General features: G+C 50.6%; 1 protein-coding gene across 1 annotated transcript in view; it reads right to left on the bottom strand.

Moving 5' to 3' along the window:
* The window catches only part of MAP3K4 (mitogen-activated protein kinase kinase kinase 4), a 113199-nt gene extending 88093 nt beyond the window's left edge, over positions 1 to 25106 (bottom strand). The window contains exons 1-2 of the mRNA XM_054698164.1: positions 24987 to 25106; positions 868 to 911 (exon numbers count right to left, since the gene is read on the bottom strand). Coding sequence (XP_054554139.1) covers positions 868 to 911; positions 24987 to 25106 — 164 coding nt within the window. The remainder of the gene's footprint in view (positions 1 to 867; positions 912 to 24986) is intronic.
* Positions 25107 to 25724: the final 618 nt, after the last annotated feature.

The following is a 25724-nucleotide window of genomic DNA, read 5'->3' as shown; positions in this document are numbered from 1 at the left end:
AACTTCTAAAAAATGTTGAGTCCCCAGACGGAGCAAAACAATTCTCATCACACCGTGTGCCACTAGCAGACACACTGTTCCCTGAGAGTTCACAGAAGTCTCTGCGTTAAGGAAAGGGAAGAACCAGCCTTCTGGGGCTGACCGGGCGCTTCCAGGCCAGGAGGCGGTGCCCGGGTTCGGGTCCAAGCGCCGCTACAGAATTTACCTAAAAGTTCTCGGCGCAGGCAGCAGAGGGGACCCTCGCGGCCGGGCCGGGGGCGCCGCGCGGGGAGGGGGGCCGTCTGCCAGCCGCGGCCGGGGTGCAGCGGGGGAGAGGCCGGGGGAGACGCGGGCAGGCAGGGGCGAGGGGTTCTCAGCCGCTCACGGGAGTTCGCGCTCCCGTCGGGGAAGGCGCCGTCGGGTCCCGCGCGCGTCCCGGAGCAGAGCGCGACCCTCGCCGCGGGCACCGAAGCGCCCCCCGGAGCCCCGCGGAGGCCCAGGTGCGGGCAGCCAGGGCTCCGGCGCCCGCGAGGGTCGGGGGGCCGCGGGCTCGGGGGTGGGGGGCGCCGCGGGCTGCAGCGGGGGGCCGGCGAGCGCGCCCCGGGGGAGCGGGCGGGCAGGAGGGGCCCCGAGGGCAGGCGCCCGTGCATCTGCTCCCCGAGCCTCCTTCTCCCCTACAGGGGGTCGGGGGAGGCGGCGTCCGCCTCTAGCTGCTGCGAGGGGGGTCCGGGCTGCCCCCCGCGTCCCCCCGCGCCCGGCGAGGCTGCAGCGGGCGGCCCGGCGCGGGGGGCGGCGGCGGCGAGGGGTCCCGCGCGGGAGCGGCGCCGCGCCGGGCCCCGGGGCTGCACCCCGCCCTCCGCCCCGCGGTCCCGCCCGCGCCCCGCTCACCTGGCCGCCCGGCCGCGCTCGGGCTCGGGCTCGGGTTCCGGCGGCGGCGGCGGCTCCTCCATGGCGGCGGCGGCGGGCGCGGGGACCAGCGCGGCGGCGGCGGCGGCGGCTTCTCTCATCCGGGCACGGGGCCCCGCATGGCCGCGGCGGGCCTCGGCGGCTGCCTGGCGCGGGACCGGAGCCCCGAGGTGCGGGAGGGACGCGGCTCCGCCTCTAGCCCGCCGCGGGGCCCGCTCGCGCCGCGGCCATCTTGGGGACGGCGCCCGGCCCGCGCCGGCTACGGCGGGCGGCGAGGGACACGCCTCCTCGGGCGCGCGCGGGCGGGCGGGCGGCGAGGGACACGCCTCCGGGGGCGGGGCGTGCGGCGAAGGACACGCCCTCGAGGGCGGGGCGGGCGGCGAAGGGCACGCCTCCGGGACGGGGCGGGCGGCGAAGGACACGCCCTCGAGGGCGGGGCGGGCGGCGAAGGGCACGCCTCCGGGGCGGGGCGGACTGCGAAGGGCACGCCCATGGGGCGGGGCGGCGCGGGGACACGCCCCCAGGGCGGGGCGAGCAGAGCAGGACCTGAGCGCTTCCGAAGCGGGGCGGGGAGGGGGGGGGTTCGCCTCCCTGGAGATCGGGGGGCCGCCGCCCTGGAGATCGGGGGCGGGGGTGCTCCTGCTGAGGCGCACAACCCGGTCTCGCGGGCGGCCCCGGCCCCAGGGCTCGGCCGGGAGGGGGAGCGTGTCTCGGTTGCAGGTCTTGACAGAATTTCCCACGGGTGAAGCCTGGAGGGAGCTCCCAAATAGCCTCGTTCCAAATGAGTCTCTTTCTACTTCGTCGGAAGTGCTGGCTTCTCAAGCCTCATCCGGTTGAGCCTGAGTAAAATACACGTTTCGAATCAATGCTGGTAAGAAAATTAGCCCAGATGGGAAAAACTTAAGTACAATTATGTTTAGGGGCCAGATGTGCTCAAAAGTACATTAAATTTTTGCATGCAGCGTGTTCATGTGTTTTGTAGTCAGGAAACCAGCTACATTGCACGCCAGGTGCGCCTCTAGAAATTTCTCTGTGGTTTAAGAACTGTTCATCACGAATCTGAATGGTGTCTTTATCCTGCTAGCGTCCTTCACTTTATTTAACTACATTCTTTCAATAAATACCTATTAAATGCATCTCTGCGCTAGGACCCGTACTAGGTGTTGCGGATACAGCAGTGAGCCAGACACGCCAAGTCTTTTCCCTGTAGAGCCAGCATCCTAGCCAAGTAAGGGGAAGAGAGAGAAAAACAAAAACAAGTAAACATATAGTATGTCAGCTGGTGGTGACTGCGAGGGAGAAAAGCCAGCAAGGAAAGGGGTTGGAGAGAGGAAAGTTATTTTACAGAGATGAGTCAGGATAAAGTTATGAGATTCAGTCTCACGACTCTTTCAAAAGATAACGATAATACTTACAGAATTTCATTTTTTCTTTTAAAACAGTTGCATGATCAAATCCTTAAATTGTATCCTCACTAACTCATCTTCAAGTATTTCACTGTGTTGGATATGGATAAGTCACCGTTCACAAAAATATTCCTGGGGACAAGGACAGTTAAAACCTAAGACTTGCCCATGGGTCTCCAAGCTGGTAAAACCGTGTGATTTGCACTTAGGCAATGTGTAGTTCATTGTTTTAACTTCCATTTGAGGTTCTATTTTAGCAGTAACCAAACAAATTTACATTCAACTGATTGTGAGACGCATCTTGTGAAAACCCTCAGCAGTTTATTTCAGTGGATCCACCTGTTCTACTCCCCGCTCTGTCTCTGGTGACGCCTCTCACCCTCCTGCACCTCTGGCCTACACCCCAGCTCTTCTATGCATAAGTAAATAAATCTAAAACAGAAAAAAGAGAACCTCAGTCCTAGTATGAAGACCCTAAACTCAGCCTCACACACATGGAGTGCCCCACACACAATGACACGGTGACATCTGTCTGTACCTATAGGATACATTCAAAAGATAAGTTACTGCACTTAAAAAATAGTCCTTGTAACAATGCTGTTTCACCCTCCTCTGGTGAAAGTGGAAAATCACATAAAAATCTCTGCTTTTTTTTTTTTTTTTTTGAGAGAGAGGTGACGTGCTTCTTTTTGCTATTTCTCCACCAGAACACAAAACACCCCCTTATTTCAGACATTCTTTCTTGTACAAAGGGTCTAAATGTATCCCCAATCATTACGCAAAGGAAAACAATTTTCTCTCTCTTTTTTTTTTTTTGATTCTTTCTTTTAAAGGCTAGAACAATCTGAGCAAAACTACTAAAGGGGAATGAAAGGAATGAAACTATGGGAGGGAAGGGGCCTCTAGATCTGAACACTAGAATGTAGAGGTGGGGAAACCCACAAAGTGAAGAGCACCCGTCTGTTGCAGGTCCTCTGGAAGGGCAGCAGAGCCCACATTTCTTTATTGTGTCTCTGGCTCTTCTGACTCTCTGTCCTCTGCCAGTATGAGGGGCAGAGAGCCTGAGAAGAAATGAAGTCCCCAAGGAGCTGCTCTTCACACCCGCTGGGAAATGCCACCGTCTCCCCGGCCGAGAGGCCTCAGCCCTTGCCTGACTCACCCTTTCGTTTCTCTTTGAGATGACCAGGTGCGAGTTTAAAGAACTGTGAAATAGTCGGCTGCAGTTCCTACTTTATTTTCAGATCCCCTCTGCACAGCCCGGAACCTGGCTGGAGACCCACTGACACCAGCGAGGTGCCCTGGGCTGGCCTCCAGGGCCCCACCCACGCCCTTGCTGGGAGACTGCTCTGTGCCCCACCACCTGCCCCCCCAGCCAGACAGGTGCTTCTCTTAGTGTTCCCACCATGTCTTGGGCAAGTCCTTCCTTTACCACTCCCTTCCTATCTGCATCTAAGCATTGGTTTGATTACTGTGTATTTCTTTCCTCTGTGGTCTCAGAGCAGGCCATATTTCTTGCTATTACTGTAACTTCCACACCTGCAATAACATCTCTGTCTATGCGCAATAGAATATTTGCAGGAAAAAATGAATTTCGTACTTGTAAGAATATATGGAGGGTGGTGGGTGGGTGAAAGGATCGACCTTGGGAACTAAGTCTAAGATAAAAATGACTATGGTACAAGTGACCTCTAAGAAGCATCATAAGGCAGAGAGTTTGCTGTTGAGTCCAACACAGGTTCTCAAGACTCAGAGACAACTGAAGCCAAGTGGACACAGGGAGGAAGGAAAGCTATGTAAAAACAGACACTTGATATGAGGGACAAAGCAGGGTTTACATAATATGCAAAGCTTTTTGTCACATAAAAAACAATAGAAAGAACAGAAATAACCCGGAGTCTTAACCTGACAGAGGAGCAGCCTAGCGGCCTCCGGTGTCCATGCACTTACCATCACACAGAAGCTCTTCCTGTTCTAGGGAGATAAGGTTGTTACGGACACACGCTGAGAGGGAGAGCAAAGCTCCGATGTTTGTTGATGTTTGTTGAGATATGGTTTGCGCACATCGGAAACATTTTGTGCCAACGGATTCATAACCCAAGGCCAAAACTTCAAAGGCGTCTTCAGAGCAGCGTGTCCCCTGAGTGCATGAAGCCACCTAACCTGTCTTCTCAGAGCCAAAGATTCTTTTCTTTGTCAACCCCTAAGGCCCCAAAACTTGAATTTTCTAGTTTCCTAAGGCAGGCTGTTCCACATTTTGGCCATTCATATTCTTAGGAAATTGTAGTAACTCCAGACCTGCCGCCTTATTTACCATCTATCCATGATCCACCTAGGACTAGGCTAATGTAGAGCTGTTTGACATTTGAGAATGGCTGTTTTGTGATTCTCCCCAAAATGACAACCAAAAATATCTATTAAATTTTTTTCCCAGGTTAATGGTCCTCTCCTCCCCTCTCCCTGCAGACTTGGGTAGGAGAGGCTGGAGATAATTCCATCGGAAGATTTTCCTTAGACTGGTTTACAAATTCGGATTTGACTAGGTTATGATCAAACTAACCAGGAGCTGAAACGCTAACTTCACAATATTTTAAGTTCAAATACATTTTGAAAATATAATTGGAGGACATTTGAGGAAAGAATGTTGATTGGTTAATTTTCCTATTTAAACAAAGGACATTACATATTCACAGCCACCAAGATCCTGGTTGGTTGGACCACTGCTTCTCAGTGAAGTGCCTGTGGCTCGCCTGGGACCTTTTTAAATTGCAGGTTCTGAGCCTCCCTGGTGGCCTGGGGGTTCAGTGTCAGCACTATTACTGCGGAGGCCCAGGAGCAGGCCTGGAGACACCGGTGCCCAGGGAGAGGGCAGGGCAGAACATAGGTGCCCCAAGGCCAGGGGGACAGACACAGCTCAGAAGATTTGAGGACAAGGGCAGATGGTGTCTGGGGATGGAGCACGATGCCCTTATTTCATGGCCACTGGCAGGCTGAGGCCTTTCTTCTCAGTGCAGTCTTCATCGGGGACTCTCAGGACCTGCACTGGCACAAGGAGAGGTGGATGGAGTGCATTTAGGAGCGCCTGCCGTTCCCCAGCAGCGCAGACACCGTGTGTAAGGGCCCTGGCACCAAGGCCAGCCCCGGGGAGAGGGGTGGCCCGTGTCCCCCTATGAATATCTCGGGACAGGGGCAGACTGCACAGCTCTTACTAGCTCAGCAGCCTCTGGTGTGATTCATTCATCCACCCCCCAGCAGAGTCCTCCCAGGCCTTCCCAGGAGCCCGGACCTCGCGTGAAAGGCCAGCCTGAGCTGGCCGCTGGGACACGGCAGAGTAATTCAGGCCAGACTCTGCGTGTCCCCTGCGGCCTGCCAGGTTATGAAGCGCTGTTATTATTGGGTCATCACTAGCGTGTTTATGAAGTGGCCACGTAAGGGCAGGTGTGTGGGAGAGTTCTGGACACTTTATCTGGGTGTTGGGTTTGCCCCTATTTTCCCTTTGGAAAATGCAAAAACAAAGGTGGTTATCAATATGGCATGGGAGCCGCTGGCGACCGTGGAAAGGTGGGAACAGCGAATGCACGGGCAGGACAGTGGCCTGGTCCTCTGGGTCCAGGCCCCTGGGGCTACTGTGCCCTACTGGGTCCCTCCTCCCTTCCTGGTGGCCCCCTAGTAGTGACCAGGGAGCCCCCTCGCCCGCCAAATCCCCGCCTCCGTGGACCCTACCCACGTCTCAGCCCCACCCAAGGGACACTCCTTCCGTCTGGTGTCCAGAGGCAGCTGCCCACAGCTGTCCGGCTTCCAGATTTGTGATCTCATCTCCTCATTATTAAAAAGTTTAACAAGCCCCGCCAGCCAGCTCCTCCGGGACGTGCCTGGCAAATAGCCACTCCCCCCACCCCGCCCCCGGAAAAGTGCCTCTTTTGCACCTTAGAGAGAAAGGAAAATTGGTTTTAAAAAAATATTCAGGTTGAGTTTAAGAAAGACTATCATTTACATCAGCGTATAGGAGAAATAACAATTGAATTCAACCTTCGCGATCTTTGGCTTTGTCATGAAAATATTTAGAGGAAAATAACCGAGATTATAAAGAGTGTTTGGAAAGATGTCTGATTATCATCGACAATTGCAATAAATGCAGATGAGCCGCCTGTTATTTTCGAGCACTTTCTCGACACCCTCATTCCAGGGGAGATGGTGATTCACTCCCGGTGCCTGCGTCTGGGCAGGTTACCGAGGGAAAGGTCAGGCTCGCCTGGGAGCCTGCGCTCTGGTTGGGAAATAAGACAAGTGTGGGTAACGCACAGTAGCTACGTCAGGGACAGGGGAAGTGTCTGCTCTGCCTCTGCCCATCCTTCTGGAAGTAGCCAAAGTCCCACCTCCAGCATGACAAAGTCCTGGGCTCGTCCAGGTAGGCCCTTTCCCTGCGCCCTCCTGCTGCCTGGCCCTCAGGGCCGATGGGGTGTCCTGGGTGCTGCATTTGTCCCCCAGCTCCATGCTGATCACTGACGGGGGGGGGGGGGGGGGTGGGAATGTACTTTCCTTTGCACGATCCTCAGTAACCAGCGCACAGAAGAGACCACGTCCGTCGTGGAAGAAGCAAGTGCAGGGCCCAGCCAACGGCTTCCTGAGGACCCCAGGCCACGGTTGGTTGCTCCCTGCCACTTCAGGGCATGAATGGACAAGAAGAGAGGCTGTGGTTAGCCCTGAGCTGGAGTCCTGAAGGCAAGGGTCGGCAAGTTGTCTGTTGTCATTTCAAGACCAGTCCTAACCAGCCTAGTCTGTGGTCTGAGCTAATTTCTGACAAACAGACAAAATCAACAAAAAGCACCCCAATGCCTAATCCCAGGGTCCCCAGACTATCCAGGGAAACATGCAGGGAGAGCAGGGGTCTTATTACACGCTTTATCATCCTCCTCGAAATATCTCCATGGCTATTGTCACAGCAGCCTCAGGTCTCTAGCATTCATCTTCAGTTGTGTTGGTTTTCTCCTCTGATTTTTATAATATTCCTTCCTTAACTCAGCATGTTATTTTTAAAAAAGATTTATTTTATTTATTGATGCATACAAGAGCTGGGGTGTAGGCCAGAGGTGCGGAGTGGCGGCAGGAAGGCAGTGAGGGGACTCACCAGAGACATAGTGGGGAGCAGAACAGGCAGATCCGCTGAAATCCACTGCTGAGGGGAGCAGCGGGGAGACAGGAGAGGTCTGCTGGGCCATGTGGGTAGCTCCCTGGCCGGGGATCAAACTTGTGCTGCAGTGGCTGCTGATAGCTTCACAGTGCTGAGACTTAACCCCTTGTGCCACCAGGGAGGCCCACTGTTTTTTTTAAGATTTTATTTATTTATGCATACGAGAGCTGGGGTACAGGCTAGAGATGTGGGGGGTGAGAGGATTCACCAGAGACAGAGTGGGGAGCAGAACAAGCAGACTAACTGAAATCCACTGCTGAGGGGAGCAGCGGGGAGACAGGAGAGGTCTGCTGCACCATGTGGGCAGCTCCCTGGCCGGCCGGGGATCAAACTCATGCTGCAGAGGCTACAGATGGCTTCACAGCGCTGTGCTTAACCCCTTGCGCCACCATGGAGGCCCGTGTGGTTTTTTTTTTTTTTTTTCAATCAACAATTATCTCAATCTAAAGTGCTTAACAGCCACTTCGCCATGAGGGTGTTAGGAGGAGTAGTCTGTGTCCTCTGGAGATGGATTTCAAAATTCCACCAAGTTAAACCTCCAGTGTCTGACTGCTAAAGGCTTCAATTCCTTGTAGTTTTAAATTTCCAAGTCACAGTGGTTTTACTGAGATATAATCAAAGAATAAAAGATGGAAGCTTGCTGGGATGAATCGACCATGGCTTAGAAGACGCAGGATGTACCACTGTGATCGGAAGAATTCCCTCTGGTTTGTGTGAGGCTGTGAGCCGCTGGGTCAGAGAACTCAGGACGACCCAATACAGTGCATTCTGGTGCCTCCAGCCACGGCTGAGAAGTGGCCTCAAGGACATCTGAAGCACAGCCTCCGTCACAGGTACTTTTGTGCTAGCGAAGAACAAGGAGTTCTGAATTAAAATGTCAATGCAGCAATTCAGAAAGCTTGGCATTCAAAAGGAACAGCTGCCAACTGCCTCCTGGCTTCAGGAGGAGACCTGGATTTGATGTGAGGGGCTTTCTTTGTGACCCTGGGTCCATCTCTGGACCTCCAAAGCTCAAATCCTATAAAAATAACACAGCAGCTCACCCACGTGGTCCCGTGAAGATGGGTGAAGGGTTCTGGTACAAGAGCTGTTGTCTCGATGTCTGGTGTGGATCACGACTTCCAGGCATGGCGGCTGTGCTCAATACACTATTCCACAAACACAAACCCACGTGCCCCCAAATGATGATCAGCGGTCACGACAGCACCTCTAGAAAGATTTCCAGAAAGATTCTGACCTTCCCCTTGTTGGCCTGACCCTTGGCTTAAAGCTCAGACTGGGAAGACACTCTTGCAGCTTTTACCTGGAAGCCCCCGGGGCACCATCTCAAACCATTCGTTCTGTCCTGTCCAGTCCAGAGGGCACCCCACCGGGGCCAGTGCCCCGGAGAGCCCCGGTATTCTCCTTCACTGCTAACCTCTTCTCTCTCCTCAGGAAAAATAATGCCGACTCCTCTATTCTCTGCTCCTCTGTCTTCCAAGTCTGTCTCAGCCCTGGACCTCTCTTTCCAGTGATTTCTGAGCTTTCCCTTTCTCAGTAGGTTGCAAGACCTGAGAGAGAGGTGTGTTTTTTTTGGTCCTTAAGATTCACATTTAAAGACAGGCATATGGGCTTCCCCTGGTGGGAGCGCTGGGCTGCAAAGCTGCCCGCAGCCTCTGCAGCACCTGTTCAATCCCTGGCCTCTGGCGAGGGTCCCACACGGCGCGACAGACCTCTCCTGCCGCCTGCTGCTCCCCTCAGCAGTGTATTTCTTCTTCAGTCTGCCTGTTCTGCTCCCCGCTCTGGCTCTGGTGAATTCTCTCATCCTCCGGCGCTTCTGACTGTTCCCAGTGCTTGTATGAATAAATAAATAAATCTTTTTTAAAAATAAATAAATAAATAAAAAATAAAGACAGGCATGTCTTTAGGCTTTTGGCTTGTAGTTAAATATTAACTTATCTTCCTAAATACAGATTCCTTTTATATGAAATTCTAGAAAACAGAAAACTTACCTAGAGTGGCAGCCGCTCTGGCTGCTTGTCCTTCGGCTGAGGTGACAGTGAGAGGCGGTGGCACAGGGGCTGGGCACTGGAGGGGACTCTTGAGGCGAAGGTTGTTGATGATCTTAATTGTGGTGGTTTCATGTCAGAAGTTATCGCTTCGTAACTAAACATGTATGGGGGGTGTATGTCAATTATGCCTCAATTTTTTAAAGACGGAGAAAAGAACATTCAAAAGCCATATCCGCCTTCCCTCTCCCACTGTTTCTCCCGCTCGCGGCAGGGAGTGGAGGGTTGGGGGCAAGAGATCAGATTCGTTTCCTCTGATTTACCCTGTAATCGCTTGGAAAGCTGTTTCTTGTTTGAAATATCTTTTTTTTTTAATGTGCTCAGATTCTAATTAGCGATAGAAGTGTCTTGAAGGTATACGAGCATTTCAAGAAAGGTGGAGGTGCCAGTCCCCCTGGGAAACAGCTGGTGCTCACGTTATCCCAACTCGGTTTACCTGACACAGTCTGGCTGGGCAGGAGCAGGGGGTCCAGCAGCGGCTCGGGTGCGGCTGAGTGTTATTCCCCGGAGTCACTGACCATCACTGAGACCCAAAATGAGCACCTCTCCTGGGTGAGCCGAGTGTGTGTTGGGGGAGAGGGTGGAGGTGGGAACGCGTTTATCGCCTGCTCCCGGTGCACACCCAGTGATCCCAACACGGCAGAAGGCAGCTCCCTGCACCTGTTGCATCAGGTCCAAGGGCTTCTGGTTTAATGTAAGGGTGACCATGCCGCTGCGGGAGATGCAGATGATTAATATATGGAAAGAAATTATGGGCCTCCCTGGTGGCGCCGCACTGTGAAGCTGTCCGCAGCCTCTGCAGCGTGGGTTCGATCACAGCTGGCCAGGGAGACACCACCTGGCGTGGCAGACCTCTTCCCACCTCTCCTGCTCCCCTCAGCAGTGTATTTCTGTCGTCTGCCTGTTCTGTTCCCTGCTCTGTCTCTGGTGAATCCTCTCACCCTCCACACCTCTGGCCTGTACCCCAGTTCTTGTATAGAAATAAAGAAATCTTTAAAAAAAGAAATTAGGACTGTGTCTAGCACGTAAGCAAACTTTCAATAAGTGGGAGCCATTACAGTTATCATCACATCTCTCCCTCATCAAGACACTTGCACGGTTTGCGAAGCTATTACCCATTTGGGTATCAAAAGCCTCTTTTATGAATAATAAAAAGAACATAATAACATGTTAGCATATAACATATAATTTCATGTTCTAGGACTTATATTAATAATTATATTTATATTGTACTAATATAATACTTATGTTTATTTATATAATTCATATAATATTTATATAATATGTATATATTTATAAATGTTTATAAATATACATATATAAATATATTTATGAATATAATTTATATTTATGGCTTATTATACTTTATTAAATCACATTATGTTTTTTCATATACCATATTTTGCTCACATAATGACATGTTATATAATTATATTTTATATTACTATAGAATGATACACAGAACCATTTGGAATGGTTGGAATAAAAATAAATTCAGTGTTTTCAATAGCGATATAACGTGTCACAAACATGAGCCATATGTACAACTTTAAATTTTCTCTTGGCTACATTACAATAAAAAGAAACAGGTAGAAATAATTTTAATAATATATTTTACTTTACCCAAATAACAAAAATACGATACTTTCAACATGTAAGCAACATAAAATTTTATTTCATGAGCTATTTTACTTTCTCATACTAAGTTTTCAAATGCACTGTATATTACTTTTTTTTTTAATTGAGATAATTTCACTTTACAACTAAACTTTACAACTCTGGTGTCGGGATTTTCAGGCAACAGATTCTCACCCCAGCAACTGGGTGTATCACCCAAACCTACCACGAAATGTCTCGTCACCCCTCAGCACCCCCGTCACTCTCCTCCCCTCCGGTTGCTGCTCCGATCATCTCAACTCAGAGCAGCTGCACTCAGAGAAGCAGCAACAGCCACACGTGGCTGCCGGCCACCACACTGGACGCACAGCTCCGGCTGACGAGCTGTAACTGATAATAATAATGATATAAACTGTCTGTTTCTTTCTATAGCCCTGGTTGCCAGGAAACACAGGCTGTATCTGGTGTTCGGTTATAGACATTTTCTCATCTCGAGTTGCCTAAAATGTATTTCTCTTCCTTCTACATGGAATTGTCTTTGCTGTTGACATCCTTTTACAGAATTAATGTCGGTAGCAGCCACGGTGCCTGCTGCCTGTTGTTGTCAATAATAGTAACAGTGAACGCTGTCCCTCACTGGGTGTCAGGCCGAGTGTCATCTGGTCCCCTGGCGTCCCCTGGCAAGACAACGAGAGACCCCAGACGACAGCCAGGGGCTGACGCTCAGGCCACTCACGGCTGTGGAACGCAGACGACCTAGGGCTTGCCGGGACAGCGCTGGGTGCCGGGAGCCTCCCTCCACCCACTTTCAGGCCTCAGAAGAAACCCACCGGGAGGTGCCCGGACCCTGCTGCAGGGCGGGATGAGCGTGGGGTTCATGCTCCCAAGGGGAGGAAGGACTAAAAAATGCTGCGCCGGCACAGAACCCAGTTCTACCCACTTTCTAAGTGCTCTGGGCATCAGTGGGGTGAAACCAACCATAAAGGGCCCCATCACTGCTGGGGATCAACACCTCACCAAGCTGTTAGTTTGAGAACTACCTATGGAGATGCACTGTCTCCTCCTCCACCTGCACCCCAAGGCGGGGGGACTCACGAGTGGAAAATTCAAAGTTTTTGCCTGGAGGTTTTAAAGGAAGAAAAGCTCAGCAAGGAAAAATGTCACAAATTGTAACTGGAAATTTCTGAATTTTGCATTGCTGGTGCTGAGCCAATACTGGCAGATGTGTAGAGCCAGCTAAGACTAAGGGAGAAAAAGTCATCAAGTCAACTCCAAAACAAGACAAGTCATAAAAATTTGTTCAAAGCACTTAAGGCTGTGTCAGCGCTGACAGGCACTGCCCTGTTCTCCCGAGATGCCCTGTCTGTCCTCCGTAGTCTCCTGTGTCCCTGTGAGCTGTCCAGAAGACGCATGAGAGGGGACACCCACTGTCAGCCTCGCACAACAGAGACTTGCGCTGTCACCTCAGTGCCTGGTCGCCCATGGACCCACAAGGTGAACTCACAAGGTGAAACCTCTGCACTGCTCTGCACTGCTCTGCAGGGCCAGGGAGGGGCTGTCGCCAGGTCGGACGCACATGGCCATTAGCGACACACATGTGAAGAGTCCACCCGCCTTGTTGGTGCTGTCACTTTGCTTTCTCCCATCATCTGGGCTGGACACAAGTGTGGGTGGCAAGCTGACCCGGGAGACTCATTGCCATGTACGATCTCCATGCTTCACCCCAGAAGCACTGCCTCACCCCGGTTCTCTGCTCTCTCCTGTGACCCCACAGGCAAGCAGCCAGAGAACCTGTGTCTGGAAGACCAGAGTCAGCTGTGGTCAGTGCTCCAACTCCTTGCTCTCTGTTCAGAGATTCTGCCCAGTTCCATAACTTGTCACGGGGGAGCCTGTCCTTTGCACGACCTCTCAGTTTTCAGGATATGGTGCCCTTAGTGGTCCCTCCAAAGTCTGGTCTCTTCCATGGTCTCTGAGATTTTGACATGAGTGATCTCACTGGGGGTTTCGTGTGTGTGGTGCAGGGCAGAAGGGGTCTCCATGGCAGGTTGTCTTGCTGCGAGGAATAGAAGGATGCTCTAATTAGCCCAGGAAAAGTGGGGCTCATCCTAATGTGAACTGGAATGGGACATAAAAGGCAGGTCGGGGACCCGCACATGGTTTCCCACCGGCTTTGCTTGCCCCGCTCACTCTGCCTTCACTGCCCTGCCTGACCTGTTTCCCCTGCTAAGCACGATCTTTTCTCTCCTGTGGTCTCAGATTGCTCAGCCCTGGTGTTCACTCACCACATCTTTTAAGCTGCTGTCCTGCCTTTGCCAGTTCGCACTTCCAGTAGCTACCATCGTGGCGGCCCAAGCTGACTTGCAACCCCATGCGCTGTGGCCGTGGGTCTGCTTACCACGGGGTGACGCCCAGTGCTGGTCTAATCGGTCATGGCTTCAGGGCCTGGGTGGGAGGGGACGGCATGGACGGGTGTCTGTCGGCCAGCGGGACCCTGAGTGGGCAGTTCCCCTTTGAAATGTGGTCGTGCACAGCATCCAAAGGGCTGCTTAGCCCAGTACAGATAAGCAAATCACTTATTATGCTAATCCACTGGGAAATATTTAGAATTTGGGTATCACTGGAGAGAGAGAAGATGGAGGAAGAAAATAAGTAAATAAAATCCAGCTGGATCAGTAAATGAAATGAACATTATTAGATACTTTGCTGCTGTGTAGGCATCTCCTATGCAGTGTTTCTTCTAATCCTGAAAATAAGGGCCATTAACCTGTTTTCATCCACAGAAACTGAGGCTTGGGGACATTTCCTAGGTCCCTTTGTGACTCAAGGTCACAGTCAGCTAATGGTGGAGCCATTGAACACATCTATTTGACTCCAGAATTCTATTATAAAACACACAGATAAAGAGTTAACTATTAACACCAGTCGCCTACCTGCTAAAAAATTATAAACAATGGTCATTTCCTTGCAGACCTCTGCTTATGGCTGGACCTTACCCACATGAATATGAATGAGTAATAACTCGGGTGATTGACAGTACTATAAAATCAATGAAAAAACACTGGCTTAGAGCCATGTGGATAGCTATAACTCGGCAAAGGACCAAGTCCTCAAAATACTTCCTTTTAACCTATCATAGAAACAATTCTTGTCAATATCCACAAAATTCAATCTGGTAACTTGCTAGGCCATCTGCTGTTGTGATTCCTTTCCCCTATGGCGTCCAAACTGAGCTTCAGGAAATAAAGATATTGACCCAATAGCACCTTATCTCAAAGTTTATATCTTTATTTCCTTAGAACGCAAACATCAGCTTAATCTATAGTATCAGTAAAACACGGTGGTAAATGCTGCAAGAAATAAAATATTGTTAAGACTCAGATCCAATCCTTAAAGACAAAGAGTGGAGATAATCTTGGTGGTAGCCCAGTGCCCAGAGCCAGCCTTTGGACATACATGCTATTAGGAGCACCTGAGGGCCTCCCTGGTGGTGCAAGGGGTTAATATGCAACCTATGAAGCTGTCTGCAGCCACTGCAGCACAAGTTCTATCCCCTGCCAGGGAGCTACCCACATGGCGCAGCAGACCTCTCCTGACTCACCTGCTGCTCCCCTCAGCAGTGGATTTCAGTCAGTCTGCCTGTTCTGTTCCCTGCTCTGTCTCTGGTGAATCCTCTCACCCCCCACACCTCTGGCCTATACCTCGGCTCTTGTATGCATAAATAAATCTTTAAAAAGAAAAAAAAGAGGGCCTCCCCTGGTGGCGCAGCGGTTGAGTGCTGGGCTGTGAGGCTGCGCACCGGTTTGTTCCCCGGCCGCCAGCGAGGGTCCCACAAAATAAATAAATAAATAAACAAATAAATAAATAAAATAAAAAGGAAAAAAAGAAAAGATCGCCCGAGAGTTCACTTGCAGGAGTGTGCTGATCTCCATCTCTAATACATTTCAGTTTTTGTACTTGAAACTATGGGCCTTTACTTGAAATATGCCGAAATTGGGTGAAAACACACCGTAAACACAAATTTTCTCAGTGATGTTTCTGATGGGAGGGATGTTTTAAACATGGGGAGCAGGACCTGAGCTCATCCTCAGAGTTGGGAGGAACAAAGAGGGACAGAGTCCTGAGACCTGAGGAAAGAAGGGTCTGGAGCTCGGAAGGCCCTGGAGAAGCAAAGCTGGGGCCACTTGGAGTCTAATCCATAACTCTCAGGGCCAAGTGATGGGAACTAACATTTCAGTCCAGAGAAACTGGCTAACAGCCAAGTTCTAGGAGGGCTCCATCAGGGGCTGTACCCCAAGCAGAGGAGGTGTGCTGCAGCTTCATCCTCCTGTCTGGGTTTTACTCGAGCCCCAGTGATCCTCAACTTGACTGTGATGCCAGGTGACCGGAGATCCATACTAGGGCAAAAAAACTGGACTTTCATTGATTCAATCACTCGGCCCTGCCCAACGCGCTTACCCTACCCCCACCCTGCCAAGAGCATAGGAAGCATGAAATCTGGGAGTGTAATTAGCAATGTAGAAATGAGGGAATTTGTCGGAAAGATTGAAAAGAAGGTTAATGCAGTCATTTGGCCATCTGCCAGCCCTGAAATTGCAAGGTCAACCCTGCCGGGTCCTCAAACAAGAGCTTCCATTCTCTCCCACACGGCCCTCCCTGCGACCAACCTTTGATATTTCAGACTTGCCTGGGAATTAGTTAATTGTGAGGTCGACTCACATTACTTGGAACAAAAATGTGTTTTGGAAATAATGTCAGAAAATACCTTCAGGGAGCACACAGAACGGCCGGGTGCTGGGGCGCTCCCTGCATTTGATGAGTGGCGGTTTGACGGGAGCCTGATTTTCCTGGTTCCCAGAGAGGCTTAATGGTATTCTCACTCTGGAGAAGCAGACCCCTGGCTTTCAATCAAGATAATGAAGGCAGTCAGGAGGCGGTGGCAGCTGAATGTGTATTTGGAAACTGCTAGTAGGTTACAGGGTGCCTCTAAGCATAAGCTTTACTATACCTGTGTGTTACAATAAAAGTTGGAGTCTGCATATTAGAACAAACCACATCTCTGATCCAGACAAGGGTTGAATAAACATGAGTGATTAGCAATCCCTTGCGTGACAAGCTAGCACATGTCATCAATGTTACTGTGCTTAACAAGCTGTATGCAATGGCACCTATGCAGCCTGCCTACCATGCAAATGACTAGCGATCACACACACAACCACCCTCCACATGTATGACCGCCTGTCACATGCATGACCACCCATCACATGCCATGGCTAGTGATCACAGGTGTGACTAGCTTTCATATGCACTAACTACCTGTCACACGCAAGAGTAGCTGTCACGTGTTTCACTAGCTTCTCAACACAGCACGTAAGGCTTATGTGACACTTTTAAAAGAGCTTTTGAATGCAAGCAAGGCACAGATAATGGTGACACAGAAGCCAGGGTTACGTGGTCTATAAATCTTCTCCAATGGCACCACAGCTAATTTTTTGGCAGAAGTGGTGTGAAGAAGTCTTGCCCCGACAGACCCGTTGTGCTCACTGTCACCCGAATAAGGGGACCCCGTGGGGGGGCGGTGGCAAAGAAGGGACATGCTTTTGTTCAATGAATACAGACCAATGAAGGCAAAATTATCTGCGGTGTTAAGGGCACGGCCATGGAAGCCCTCCCTTCCCCAGTACTGGGTCAGCAGATTTCTGCCCCCACCCCTGGTCTGTGGGTGCTCCTGGGCCAGCTTCTGTCTCACACTCAGTGGTACGTCTGGACCCCGGGGGAGACTCGTGGCAGCAGCTCGCTGAGACACTGCGGCACAGAAGCTGGGCGTGATGGCATGACTTGAGCAAATTATGTCATGAAACAGTCATCCACCTTCATGACCCTATTATCGTCCACTGCTTTTCCAAGTCTCAGCATTGTGAAGCTATCTGCAGCCTCTGCAGCGCAAGTTCAATTCCCTGCCAGCCAGGGAGGTGACCCGCATGGCGCAGCAGACCTCTTCTGTCTCCCCACTGCTTCCCTCAGCAGTGGATTTCAGCAGATCTTCCTGTTCTGCTCCCTACTCCATCTCTGGTGAATCCTCTCAGCACCCCACACCTCCCGCCTGCCCTCCAGCTCTTGTATGCATAAATAAATAAATCTTTAAAAAAACAATAAAAAACAACAACAAAAAAAAAACCAAATCCTCACATCTGGGGGAACTACCTATCCCAAACAAAACAAAACATCAGTGTCCTTGCTGCGTGAGTGGCTTGATCGAGTAACCGAGGAAAATGCCAAGCAGGCGAGTTGAAACGACAAAACGCGAGCAGAAGGTGCACAAAGCCACGAAAATGAGTGGAAGAAAGTGCAAACATCACTAATAAATAATTTTTACTCTGTTGTCAAAAAAATTGAAAAATGGCTGATACACAGTGTGGGTGACGTCACAGTCAATCAGCATCCCTCCTTTACAGTGTCGGTGGGAGCTATACTGGGTAAGGGGCCTTCTGGGGGGACGTTTGTGCCCCATATTCTCTTCTGACCTTGTAATTCTACTTCTAGGAGTTTATACTGAAGAATCAAAAGATGCACATGATGATTTATGTATAAGCAGTATTTATGATATTAAAACGCTGACATGAACATCCAATCATTGGAGAGTAGCAAGTAAATTATGGCTCATCCACTTAAAAAGCCACATTTGAGAATTACATTTAATGACATGGATAATACCTCATCTGTCAAGGTATGAAGGCACATGCATACACACCTGTACATGTATGCACACATACATACAACATTCATATATGTGGATGTTTATATATCCCTTTGGCAAAGTTACAATTTATGAAAAATAAATCAGCAAAAGTATTGAAAGTGGGGGCCTCCCCTGGTAGTGCAGCGGTTGAGTGCTGGGCTGTGAAGCTGCCCATGGCCTCTGCAGCACCAGTTCGATCCCCGGCCACCGGCGAGGGTCCCACATGGCGCGCAGACCTCTCCTGCCGTGCCTGCTGCTCCCCTCAGCAGTGTATTTTGTCAGTCTGCCTGTTCTGTTCCCCGTTCTGGTGAATTCTCTCACCCTCACACACTTTTGACTGTACCCAGTGCTTGTATAAATAGATAAATAAATCTTTAAAAAAAAAAAGTGTTGAAAGTGTTGGTGGTGATTGTTTTAAAATTATTTGCTTTGGGTTTTTCATATTTTCTTCAATAAAATATTTCTTTAATAATCAGAAACAACACTGTCATACAAGGAATAGGCCTGGCAGGAAAGCGCCTTTCCTTCCTTCTGGGAGGATGTGTATATTCCTCCAAACTTACTCAAAAGCAACTTGGCTACAGGTGTTCTGAACAGTTTGTGTCGCTGACTTCTCCCACTGCTGGGTAACTGTACTAAGAATGAACCTCCCATGGGAGCTAAGAAGTTCTCGTCAATGCAAATTACATTAACAAACATTTGGAAACTGAAATGCCAATAGTAAAGCGATGTTTAAGTAAAGTGTGATCGATTACAGAACAAGACATTGTACAGTCAGTCACTAAAACTCATGTCCAGCCGGCACTTTCAATGACCTGGGAACGCATGACATAACAGTAAACTAATCCAAGACGGTTACATGCACCCACAAATATATACACGCAACGCCATCTCCAGCATTTAAGGGAAAATGCATAGAAACAGACTATCCATGGATGGTGGCCTCATAGACTTTTCTTTTTCTGTTTTGTCTTTGTTTATCAAACTCCAAAGTTTCCACATTGAACATATATTTCTATGTAAAGGAAACTATTTTCTTAAAAAGTGATAATGCAAAAATAAAAATTCCAAGCTCCCACTGTTATGACTGTTTTTAACATTACTTGTTATCCTGGCAAGAGCAGGAAGAGACAGTCAGCCCACCCAGGTACCTCCACGGCGCACAAACTGACCCCAGATGGCAGGACACGTGGTCCATGAGCACCGTCTGACAGAGGTGGCTCGGCCTCCACTCTCTGTGGGGGGCTTCTCAACACCTGCAGGCTCCACCCTCCTCCACAGATCACGCTTTCTCAGCCCCCTTAGCTGGCTCCTTGCTGTCCCCTAACTGGCTGGACTGCTAGAGGGCTCTGAACTTGGCTGCTGTCTGTTGACACCACTTTCCAGATGATTCTGTCTGTTTCATGGGTTTAAACAGGGTCTGTGCACTAAAGCATCCAGATGTGTGTTTTTCCCCAAGATAGGGCCCTGGGTGTGTACAGATGCACGTCTGCCAACGTGTCCACTCATCCCCTCCCTTGGCCCAGCCAGTGCATGACATGTGCCTAGAACTGAGGTGCTGCATCCTCCAGAGAAACCATCCTCCAATAAAACCAACCTAAACCAGCTCGACCTGCAATTTCTCCCTTTTGGAGATACAGCAGCCCCTGCTGTATCTAGTGACTCCAGCCAAGTGCTTGGAGTTGATTGTGAACATATCTATTTTATCAAACCCCATGTCCAAGCATTCAGCAAAATCTCCCAGTTCTACCTGCAGGATGTGTCCAGCAGCCAGCCCCTTCTCCACACCTCCATGGTGACAGCTCGGTCTCAGCGGCCAACACCTCCCAGATGGCTCTACTCTCCCCACTGCCCTGTCCCCTTCAGCCTTCTCCATGCAGAATGGCCAGTGTCTCCTCAAAACCCTCAATATTTCCTGTATCAGTCGGGGTAAAAGGATAGTCCCCAATGGCCTAGAAAGACCACCAGGGCCTGAGCCTCTGCCCTCTCTCCAACCACCTCTCCCACACTCTTCACCTGCTCACTGAGCTCTAGCCACCCTGGCCTCCTTGTCATGCTTCCAGTATCCAAACACGGTCCTGCCCCAGGGCCTTCGCACTCACTACTCCCTCCTTGCAACACTCCTAGGTGTCTGTAAGAATTGATCAGTCTCTACCCAAATGTCACCTCCTCAACGAGGCCTCACCTGGTTTCCTGAGGCCAAAGAGCAGCCCCTCCAGCCCCCCATGCCCTTCAGGCTGCTTCATCTTTCTGCACAGCGGGATTCTCTGTCTGGCCTGTCACATATTTATTTGCCATTTGATTATTGTCTCCTTTCCTTTCCCTGCAGTGTATGCCCATAGGACAGAGACGTTGCTCTATTCTGTGCCCGAGCAGGGCCTGGAGTCTAATATGCTTGCAATAAATGATCCAGTATTCATTGCATGACATAGAAAGGCTACACATGACAAAAAGAATCTTACCTTAGTTTAGGACACCCTGTAATCACAGGTGAGTCAGTGGGAGCTGTAGGGGCCCCGTCTAACTCATGGGGCTGCTGGGAGCCAATGATATGTGTGAGTGACTAGAACCCTGAAGGCGCTGTGCAGCACAAAAATGCCAATAGTGCAAAGTTGAGGGAGAGAGGTGTTCACCCTGTCCTGGGGCGCAAATCTGTCCATATTATCTGTTTTCTGTCCTCAAGAGCAGTACAGGGGCCTCCCTGGTAGTGCAGGGGTTAAAGATACAGCACTATCAAGCGACTGCCTGCCACTAGAGCATGAGTTCAATCCCAGGCTGACCCACATGGTGCAGCAGACCTCTCCTGTCTCCCCACTGCTCCCCTCAGCAGTGGATTTCAGTAGATCTGTCTGTTCTGCTCCCCACTCTGTCTCCGGTGATTTCTCTCAACCCCCACCTCTGGCCTACACCCCAGTTCTTGTATACATAAATAAATAAAATTAAAAAAAAAAAAAAAGCACAGCACGGCTGCATAACCCTAGGGTGCTGGCCACTGCCCCACCCCCAAGGACGTCCCAGAGGGGCCTGGGGGCTATAGCCCACAAGGCAAATCACCTCTTTTGTTTCCTTCTTCAGCCCTGGGCTCAGCTGAGACAATCTCCAGGACCTCTCCAAGAACAACATAAAGCTTATAATTATCCTAGTTCTGTAGTCACCATCAGTGGCCCAGGGCTTTGTGGGCACAATTGCTAATCCTTCCACCCGAGGCAGCTGTTATTATGCAGTTTCCTGGGGCAAAACCCGACATTGGCCCAGCACTGGCTAAATCCTTTCCACCACCCCTTGCTCTTTCTTCCAGGCTCCCTGGGCCTGGTCGTGAGCCTCGCTGCTCTGCCTGTCGTAACAAATGTCTTTGGTTGCTGTTTACAAACATTAAAAAAAAACACGCATCGATAAACTACACCCTTAAACTAGATAGAAACTAAAAATCAGATTGCATTTAGATTTCACATGAAAAACATTTGATTGCTGAGTACTCACTCAACAAATATTTTATTCATTCATTCAACAAACATTTCGAGCCCCTAAGTGTGCTGGCACCTCGCTGGGGACTGGAGATACAGCATATATCCAAATGCATATAATATACAGCATAGATACAGCATATAACAAAATGGAGAAAATTCTGTCTCCATTTAGTTGATGTTCATGGATGAGGGCAATAAACATAACAAATAAATACACTGTCTGCCCAAAACAGAACAGGGAAGGAGGAAGAGGTGTGAGGCTGGCAACAAAGCGTTCTGTTTTAAATGGAGAGGTCCTGTCCGCCTCTCAGAGCGGGACAAGCCCATGTGCGTGTGGTGGGCACCACTGCAGGGGCTGTTGCCACTGCTCTGGGAGAAATGGGGAGCTGCTGGGGTGTTTGTTTGGAACAGCAAGTTACGTTTTCAAGTAGGTTGCCATTCAAAGGCTCCCGCGGGCTGCTGTTTTGGAACAAGGGTCTGGCTAGGGGAGCAGAACAACAGTTGACTTGGAGAAACATCAATGCCTGCTGTTGGGGCTGGGGGCAGGAGGGGCAGCTCTTCTGACCTTATGACATGCAGGGCTGCCTCCTTTCCTGGAGCTGGGGAGGCCTGCGGCTCCGAGTGTGTGTTTATTGAGGCTTGTGGCAGTCCGGCACCAGCAAGTCCATCAGCGCTGTTTCCTCAACAGCCGGCACCCCCTTGTCAGGCTCCATAAAGGGGTCACATCTATTAACATGATGCTCTCACATGCCTCAGAGACTTCAGTATTGTGTGCACAGAACCTTACATCTGCTGGTAATGAAATCCACGTGACTCACTTTATGGCGATGCTCTCTCTACCCGGTGGTCTAGTGGCAGGCCCCGAGAGTCCTGAGTGTGGGATCAGCATGCAAGCGAGGTAGGAGACTGCCCTACAAAGTAGACTTTATGCCTTAAAAAAGGAGCACGACCAATCCTGTTCTCGAACCATCTTGCCTGGCATGTTTCCGTTCACAAAGTCTCAGGGTGTGCACGCCACGCCAGTGGGCAGGGAATGCCACAGCTGTCCCTAGAAGGTTATTGCTAAACAGGGTAAATAAACGGGCTTCTGAAGCTTGCTTAAAGCTGGGGAGAATAATGCCTCCTTTCTTGTCCAGTTCAGTTTTCAACAGTGAAGTGACCTAGGAAGTCACGCTAGACAGGACCACAGAAAAGTCAGAGGTTTCCTGTGGAGTGAAACAGGCTTCTAGGGGCAGGGAGCACTGTCTGCTGAGGGTGTCAAAAGTTAGGAATTTGCCTTCAAAGTGCCCTCAGACAAAGACGCTTCTGAGCTCACATTCTTTCTGTGGGGCACAATGACACTTTGCAAAAAGGGAAACCAACTGGAAGCAGCATCGTGAAGCTTCCGTGGGACACAGGCAACAAAAGCCCGCTCAAGCAGTGTTAGGGGAAGCCAGACTCACGCTGAGCTCGCCTTGGAGCCTCCTTTCACCCATCTTGATCCCGACCCATCACTCCCCAGACAACACCGATGGCCGGGGCGAACAGCGCGCTCAGACGCTTCCCGCCGTCAGCGCATGTGCATCAGAAACATGACAATTCTTGGGAGAGCCCCATGGCGAGTATGCTCAGAGTTTGGGATTTTTGTTTTCCAGAGATTTTCCTGCTTTAAAAAGTATTTAGCATTTTACTCCTACTGGGCCGGTCCTATGAAACGCCTCCCCTTCCTTGTCACAGGACAGTTGGCAGGCCCTGGGCATCATACCTGTCCATAGTCCAAACCACAGTCCTGCAGACAGGACGCCTGGGAGCGGCCAGGTCGCTTACCCAGTATCACAGGTGTACAAGGGGCAGGACGGGGATGGAACCCAGCTCACTCGGATAGGGGGTTCAGCTCCTGACCCTTTATTAAATAATGTCCGTGGGGCTGTCGTTTTTAAGAAAAAACTACCTCGGAAAACGAACTGCATTGAATGGCTGATGCTTGATGACCTGGACACAGAACACATTCTTCCTGTACATACTGCTTGGCACCTGCGCAGCGCCAGGCTGCCTGTCAACTGTGGAGGGAGGCAGGAGAAGCAAACACAATCTTTGTCCCCAAGGACCATCTAGTGAGGAAGACAATTAAAGAAGTAATTAAAATGAAGCCCAGTCATGGCCCTGGAGGGGAGCATGGTGCGTGATGGAAGCAAGAGGGAGATTTTAATAACATGCACATGTGTACACACGTGGGTGTGCAAGTGTGAGCACGTGTGTTGGGGTTGCAGGTGTAGGGAAAGCCTCGCCCTCACCTGCCCTGCGTTCTTCTCTCTCCTGGTCATCCATTCCGAGCTGGGCTCAGGGCCCCCCACTACTCCTCTTGCTCCTGCACCCCTCATTCTAATCCATCATCACATTCTGTTGACCCAGCACTTATAATTTTAGAGGCCGCCTCCCTTCTCCTTTCTTACCAGCGCCCAGTCCCTCTCTCCTCTGTCTTTCTGCAAATCCTCAACCCTCCCCTCCCAGGCTGGCTCTTCAGTTCTGTGCTAGGAAAACGCGACTGTGGTGCGATGACCCCCTGCTGACAACGTTCCCTGGCTCTCCACTGGCTGAGGATAAAGTCCAAGTCGGGTGCCACGGCCCCCAGGTCTCCCCGAGTCAACTCTACCTACTTTTCAGCTTCCTCCATTGCCTCTCCCTCTGCTGCCTTTCTGTGCCGACCAGGCCAGCCCGCTTGCATCTTGGGGGTCGTGTGGACCTGTCTCTACTGTCACCACACCCCCTCCCACTCCTTCAGCACAGGCTGAGCTCCAAAGACTTCATCCTTTCTGACTGGATTCACGTATCTGCTCTCAGGAAGGACCCCTTCCCGGCTGCGCCTCCAGGGCCAGTGAGCTAGGACGTCTCCTTTGGGTGCACCTGGCACCCAGGGCGCACACTGCACACTGCATTACAGCCCCTCATCTGTGCCTGTTTCCCTCCTCAACTTTTGACTTCTGGGAGGACAAGGATGGCCTCTCTCATCTCTGCTTGCCTAGCACCCCCCACCGCCCTGATGTGTGACAGAACGCCAGCGCGCATTTGTTCAGCGAGAGGCCGTGCAGACAGTTCCCGCAAGTCATTCTCAGCCCAACAATCGAAAGTGATACTATTCTACGTGGGAGTAAAATAACGGGGTATGGGTTTCCCCAAAGTGGACTTTCTAAAAGGAGTAGTCAAGTGCAATTTCCTGAAAGTTACCAATTTTGGCTAGACAGAGGATCATGCTGCTACCTGCGCTTGTCTGTATTTTCAAAATGCAGTGACTTCTGCGGTTTCGCCACACGGGCAACGGAAAGTCAGCGCGTCGCGTCCGCTGGGGCTTTATTTAAATGCCATCGGGCAGAATAGCTCCCATCCTGAGGCACAGTCCAACTTGCTTCTAGACCAGTTTGAGGTGCACACTTGCGGGTGTGGGGCGGGGGCAGAGACACACCGCCTGCCGATGTCAGCCCCGGGAAAGCACAGCCCGAAGTGACTTGCGTGGACCTTCAAAGCCCTCCTCGAAGGCTGCCTGTCTTCAAGAGTAGTTACTGTTTTGGAAATACTGTGGGAAAGTCAAGGGGTCTTTGGAAGGAGAGCAGCCTCAGGAGGTGCTCGGATAGGAAGGCGAGGCCGGCCGGAGCTATGGCTGACCATCAGAGTGGGCAAGACAACCGACAGGTAGAGGACCGACAGGTAGAGGACCGACAGGTAGAGGACCGACAGGTAGAGGACTGACAAGTAAACGATTGACAGGTAGAGGACCGTGGTCATCCGTTAACGCTGTAGGCACTTCGATAACCACGTGATCTGAAGTTCAATCGTGAACTTGACTACCTCTAGGAAGCAGCTTGTGATGCCCTTTCTTCTTTTGAGAGGAGAAAGGAAAACAAAGATTTTATCGTGAAAAAACGGGCCAGTCCCCACACATGCAGACACGCACACGGCTCGCTGCTCTTCAGAAAGCACACACGCTTTCGGTTTAAACACGCTTTCGTGTTTGCAGGATTTCACACAAGCACTCCAGCTGGGTTTATTTGTAACACGGGTGTGGAATGAAGTATCACATCACAACACATTACATGTGCTTCCATGCCAGCCTTTCCTTCCTGCCCAGAGCTATTTCTAAGGGCCTTCTTAAGCCAAGTGTGAAAAGTGTATCTTGTCAAATTGTGATAAATTGTTACCTGAGTGGCATGAGCTTGCTAACTAGAAGCAACTTCAGTCTTCTCAAAGGACATCCTTTATGTAACAAATTGAATCTACTCTTTGTACTTCTGTAAATTTGGAGGTGAGGTGGGGCCACTGAGGAGGCTCAGCAAAAACAGTTGGATTATTCCCAAGCAGCCTTGACCTATTTTAAAAATACACTTTTTTAAAATGAAATATTGC

This window comes from Talpa occidentalis, unplaced genomic scaffold (assembly GCF_014898055.3).
Source record: "Talpa occidentalis isolate TD23 unplaced genomic scaffold, MPIMG_talOcc4v2.1 talOcc4.2, whole genome shotgun sequence".
In the NCBI taxonomy this organism is placed as follows: Eukaryota; Metazoa; Chordata; class Mammalia; order Eulipotyphla; family Talpidae; genus Talpa; species Talpa occidentalis.
Note: the sequence above shows the minus strand (reverse complement) of the source record. Positions and strands in the feature narration are given on the sequence as shown.